At 37.8% G+C, this 6,272-nt stretch overlaps 1 protein-coding gene across 1 annotated transcript; it reads right to left on the bottom strand.

Annotated features, from left to right (window-relative positions):
* Window positions 1-668: 668 nt before the first annotated feature.
* Window positions 669-3,740, bottom strand: LOC131063294 (disease resistance protein At4g27190). Its single transcript, XM_057997077.2, has one exon. The coding sequence runs from the start codon at window positions 3,607-3,609 to the stop codon at window positions 907-909; it is 2,703 nt and encodes a 900-aa protein (XP_057853060.2). The 5' UTR covers window positions 3,610-3,740; the 3' UTR covers window positions 669-906.
* Between the last annotated feature and the right edge of the window lie 2,532 nt (window positions 3,741-6,272).

Below are 6,272 nucleotides of genomic sequence, written 5' to 3'. Positions count from 1 at the left end.
AGCTCTTTCAAGGTACCCTGAGCATCATCTAACATCTCTTGTGCTCAAATTGAGTGGAAAACACAAGGGCCCTATGTTCTTGGAGGTCCATTGTAGTGGATTTTATAATAAAATTGAACATGTTAGTGCCAAACCCTATTCATAATTATCAAATTTGCATACTTGTCTTGCTTTGGTAAAAAATCCTTCTCTTGTATCAAAGATTCCTTAAAAAATATTGACGTTGTTACAAATCAACTAGCAAAGATGAGCAAAAAGTAGAATTAATGTCTATTTTCCAAGTGGCAGAGTAATCATCAACAAAGGTAAATGTTGAGTCGAAGTACTTTTACTAAATACTGAGTCAAAAAAGTCCATTGACATTGTAGGTGCTTTTGATTTGTATTTCACGATAATGGAATGAAATTAAACTATTAAATAGTTTCTCTTTCCATATTAAAACAATAATTGAGGTCATCACACGTAACGGGAAGAGAAGTCATCAAGATAAATTTCTATGCAGTCATTTGTCGTGTAGTTGTGTTACAGATCCCACACATGACAAGTAATCTAGAAATTTCAAGGATAATGACAACGAACAACGAACAACGAACAATAGATATATCTTTCATCCCTTTCCAATAGATTGCATCATTGATATAACGATTTAAGTTATTCGACTTCATAAAAGAAATGCCTTAGACACGCTTAATTAAATTTACAAAATAAAAAACACTCACGCTTTTAAAACATTACCTATAGTAATCCATTGCCAGAGGATGCTATAATTACAAACTCCACAAACTTTTTCGTAGCATAAAGTTTTTTATTACAGAATTACACACAAGCAATACTTTGCAAAATAAACAGCCTATAATTCGTGCAAGCAATTTACTTCATGGTTCTTAGTTACGGGAAAACTGAGGGTTAAACATGATAGTTATCATGGATTTCCACGATTTCCACGTACTTAGCATGAACATGCTTCTTCATCTCTTCATTTCGCCAGCTAATTTCATTCCACCATTCTTTCTCTCCTTTGATCTGTTCCAGAGAATTGAGATTATCTAGACCCGGTGGCAGTACTTTAAATTTCATACAACGGAATATAGTCAAAGTCTGCAACATGGGAAGAGCCCCTTCTTCGACGAAACTACACACACTCTCCAGAGAAGGTAACATCGACAGTTTGAGTTTGCGCAGCCTCGGAAAGCAACCTTTCCTCCCAAATTCTTCCCCCAACTCCGTGAGCAGAAGGCATTCCTCAATATCTATTTCATTCAAATTGGACAGAGTTGCTAACCCTAATCCGGAAAGAGTGAGCAGTATTTGAGAAGACTTCAGCTTTAAGTACTTGAGATTTTGTAATTCTGGGAATAAATCAGGGGTTCCTTTAACGTGACAATTATACAGGTGGAGCCTCTCCAAGCTGTGCATGGCCACCATGTCAGTGGGCAGATATGTCTGACGGACTTCGGGCATCCAAAGTAGCCAAAGTTCTTGAAGCTTCACAAGATTCCCCACTGTTTTCTCCTCAATTTGGGATTTTAGGATTAGACGGAGATGCTTCAGACGATGGAGTTTGCATACGTCTTGCAAGGAAGCCTCCCTTGATTCTCCTCCTACTCTTACATCCCGTGAATTTCCAAACATTGTCGACTTCCACAAGTCAAGCTCTTCCAAACTAGTGAGCTGTGATATGTCGCTTGAAACGAACTCCAAATCATAACAGTGGGCTAAATTGAGAGTTTGGAGACTTTTCAGCTTTTTTATCATGGACGGAATATTCTTCAGAGGGGAGAAAGAAAGATCTAGAAACTGCAGTCTACTCAGCTCAAATGTTTGATGAGGGATTACCTTAATCTGGGTATTTGAAAGCTGCAGATAGAGGAGATGCTTCAGTTGGTGGATGGAACTTGGCAAGAATTTGATGGGCGTGTTGCTGAGATCAAGCACCTTCAACATATTCAGCTTCTCCAGAAAGCTCTCTGGAACCTCCTCAAATGTGTTCCAGCTCAACAACAGAGTCACTAATTTCTCGCAATTAACACTTTCAGGGAGAATTCTGATACGGTTATGCATCAGTGATATCCTTACCGATGTTGCGCTCGCAGACTTTGGAAACTCTGTTAAACTCTGACCTGCACGGAACAGGATATTCTGGTCGACCTCAGCGACGTGTACCGCCATATCTCTGAGAACATCGTGGATTTTCACTTTGCATATTTGATGCCCGTTTGCCTCTCTAACCTCAATCTCAACCAAACATCGGTTTACCAAGGTCCTGAGAAAATCGTGTCGCCCCTCCTCTCTACTGTTTACCAGGCCCTCTGCCAACCACAATTGTATCAATTCATCTGCATCGATTTCCTCGTCTTCTCTGTAGGCGGCCAAGTACAGGAAACAAAGCCTGAGCTCATCCGATTCCAGAGCATCGTAGCTGTGCTTCAGCGGCTTGAATAAGTCCCTCAGAATGTTTTCATGAATGCGATAAAACTGGGTATTGATCTCCTTTAGCTGTTTGAGAACATATTCCCATTCGGAAGGGGTACTGCTCTGAAGCTGCGGCACTGTTCGAGCAAGCGTCTTAATGGCCAGGGGATGTCCTTTACACTCCTTTGCAATGCTTCTGGCGAAGGGCTCAATCTCGCTATCCATATTCTGATCCTCGCCAGCCGGGAGGGCTCCTCTGCAGAAAAGCTCCCAACCATCTTCCTCGGACAGTTGCTTCATTGCAATCATCTTGTCTGCTTTCATGCTCCTGCACACCTCTTTATCTCTGGAAGTCAGTACAACTTTTATTTTATTATCAGAAGTAGAAATTCCCAGTTTGGAAACATCTATTCTTTTCCACACATCGTCCAAAATGAGCAGCAGTTGCCTTTCCTTGAAAACCGTTTGCAACAGCCCTGCCACTTCGTCAATGCTCAAATTGGGTCGCCAAGGCAATTCAATTCTATCACAAATGCGCCTCTGAAGATCAGATATATCGGAGTCTCTGGACACAGTAACCCAAATTACAAGCTTAAAGAAATTGACTACCTTTTCATTATTGTTGATGTGTTTAAGCATGGACGTCTTTCCCACGCCGGGCATTCCATAGACTCCAACGACACGAAGAGACTCATCTTTCAGCAGCCATGTCTCCATCTCCAACAGCTTCTCGTGAACAAATTTGCCAACGAGCTTGTTCTCCATGGGCTGTAACAGCGTCCCGGGAGGCTCTCCCAGATCGTCACTCTTGGGAAAATCTGAATCTTTCATCTTCAGAAGCTTAACTATCTCTGCTAGAGAATTAAGGATTTTTCGACTGGATTTTGGGATAAGCAAACAGTGAGGGCAGCACCCACAAAAGCGAAGGCTCTTGCTTTGTTCGTACTGATGAAGCACCTCTTCAGCAAATTTGACGATTTGCGCTTGTCTGTCGAGCCAATTCCTCACGACTAGCTTAGGCTGTCGACCTTTCCCTCTTAACTGACTCTTAATATCATCTCCTATGCCTTTCAGACGATCTATCTCCTTGCGGAGGCTTTTGGCATTGCTGTGTAAACTGGCTAGGTTCTTAATCTCTTGAAACAGTTTCTTTACACCCTCACCTGCTACTCCACTAAGGGCGTTAAGGATGTTCATTTGCCAAACACAAACAGACTCCTAAGAAAATAGAAATTTACGACTACCTACCAACTCTCTCTCGATCAGTGTCAAAATAGAGACCTGACAAAAGCACTCGATAAATGCACTGTTTTATAAGTGTGGTTAGAGCATTTCTCTCGCTCTCTCTTTTGTATTGTTGAAGATATGTTGAGCATAGCGTGCTATGCTGGTCTAAAGATGGCCCAGATCATTCTTCTTTTAACATTATTTCCAAGATGCCTTACGTTCTTAGCTTGCTCGCTCTGCCTATACTATGCCCCATTTCCCATTTTCTCGTAATATTCTATGGTCCAAATTTCGGTTGGAATAATTTCTCTTTACTAGATCATGAGAATACATTTTCATGATTTTTGTAAGAGGCTTTCTATTTTCAAAATAATTGAATTGCATTTATTTTTATTTTCTAAAGAATTGAATTGTATTTATTTTTGTTGTAGATTTGATTAAACAAGACATGTTTTCTTATATTATGGAAGAAGATTCTTGAAATAGTATCCAACCAATTCTTTCAGCTATGTTTTGGCTTTAGTTTAATGTTTAATTTTTATTTTATTTTATATATGTATTAAAAATCTTTAGAAAAAGGTTAGGCTACAGTAAAGGAAAGAAAAATATAAGATTAATAATTAACATAATTGTTTCCATAAAATAATATTCAAACTAAATGATTAATATAAGATTGATGTACATTATAAAGGGCTATAATAGAAAGCCATTTAATAATTTGTTTGTATGTCTTGGGGTTTGTGGTAGAGAGGAGATGTGGTTTCTTACTTCTTAATAATTTTTATGGTGTGATGAGAAAATCATATAGATGCAAGAAAATATACACTCAAAATAATTTTAAATTATGATATTGCTATCAGGATTCAACTGAGTAGTTTTTTACTCAAACTCATTGACCCATGTTTCATGAGTAGTGTTCACAAGAACCCATCTCTCATTAGAATGAATGCTCCACTTAGCACTCGTTGCCTCTAGGTGATGCTCACAAAGGCGAAGCATTGGGCCTTCTCGGGAGGTCACCCATCCTAGTACTTGTCCAACTCAAACACGCTTAACCTTGGAATTTTCCTCGAAAGTCGAAACCACTTAGCTTGCAACCCCATTCTCATATGAAGAAAACAATATACATACATTGAGTAAGTATTAACGAAGTTTTATTATTTTCAAGTTTAAAGAAATACATGATTAACATAACTTGAAAATAAACTTGATATTAAGAATAAAAATAGCTTTATTTATCCAAATAAAAATAAAATAAGACTATTAAATATGATTTAGAAAATATGAAATCAATCATATAACCATTAAACTTAAACATATAAATTAGCTTTCGGTTGTCTTGTTGAGTTTTTGTTTTGTTATAGTTCAATTTTTTATCTGAATATCACTATATGAATATGTAATAGTACAAACATATCTTACTTTTATTAATCAAAACACTAAAAAAAAATAACATTAAAACTACTAAACCACATAGACGAAGCATGTGAACAACACTGTCAACGATCCCAGCGAGATGAATTTAGTAAAGAAGGGAACAAAACTTTACCGTTGTCCCAATCTAACATAGTGACCTGTTCGAACTAATTGAGATGACATTGCCTTGGTGCGCGAGAGAATATTGGCTATAATGATATTGCCTTGGTGCGAGAGAGAATATTGGCTATTATGCAAGAACGCCTTTAAATTCGAATTTTAGGAACGTTCATCACTTTTGCTCTCTCTTGCCCATGCTAATCATTTTCTTCTTCCACAGCCTTCGAATATTCTGTTCCCGGGTCCCGACCGTTGTACTACTTTGTTTTAAATATTCTCTTAAAAAAAAAAATGCGGACAAAGAACTTAACGATACAGTATTTAAAAGCGTACCCAGACATATTCGATCTTCGATCTTCGATCTTCAATTCACAAGGAGAACATTTACTGCCATTCAAAGGTTTTGTGTGTTAATCCTTTTAATTCTTCTCCCTAAGATTATGGTCTCATCCTTGCCTTCTATGCGTGAAATAAAATTTTAATATTTGGATAGGATGGTGTCATAGCAAAATCATTTTACATTATTTAGTGAAATGTTAACATGCAAGCGAAATGATTAAAAAAATATGAATTAATATAGCATAAATTAAATTATTTAAAAAATATATTTATTTCTTAAGCAAGAAAAATAAATTTTGAGAAAATATTGCATTCAAAAGTTAAAATTATCTTTTAAGTTAAATTTTTAAGATTTAAAATAGATATTTGTTGGAAACAAGATATTATACCAAATGAACACCTCTCAAAAAAGGATGGCGAGTGGGAGCGTCTGTAGGAGCGCAGTTAGGGTTTCTACTGGGGAGGTAGATGACCCAGAGGAAGGTGACAACGATGGTGAGGAGGACATTTACACCTCTCTTCTCCCTTATTTTTCTATGTTCCTACCCTGGTTCCCATGTCATTGCCCTCGTATCTTTATCATTTGTCTTGCTATTCATGGGTTATATTTTTGTGCGGAGACAACAAAAGGTGGTTGTGGATGGGGTGTTGCGATGGTGACTAAGGTTTTATTTTTTGCAGACGGTGTTGTTGGGCGGTGCTTGGGTGTCAATGTGAAGACCCCTTTGTCGACCTTCTTTCCTGTTGATGATGCGGCC

Source organism: Cryptomeria japonica, chromosome 2 (assembly GCF_030272615.1).
Source record: "Cryptomeria japonica chromosome 2, Sugi_1.0, whole genome shotgun sequence".
Taxonomy (NCBI): Eukaryota; Viridiplantae; Streptophyta; class Pinopsida; order Cupressales; family Cupressaceae; genus Cryptomeria; species Cryptomeria japonica.
This window is presented reverse-complemented; position numbering and strand designations above follow the sequence as displayed.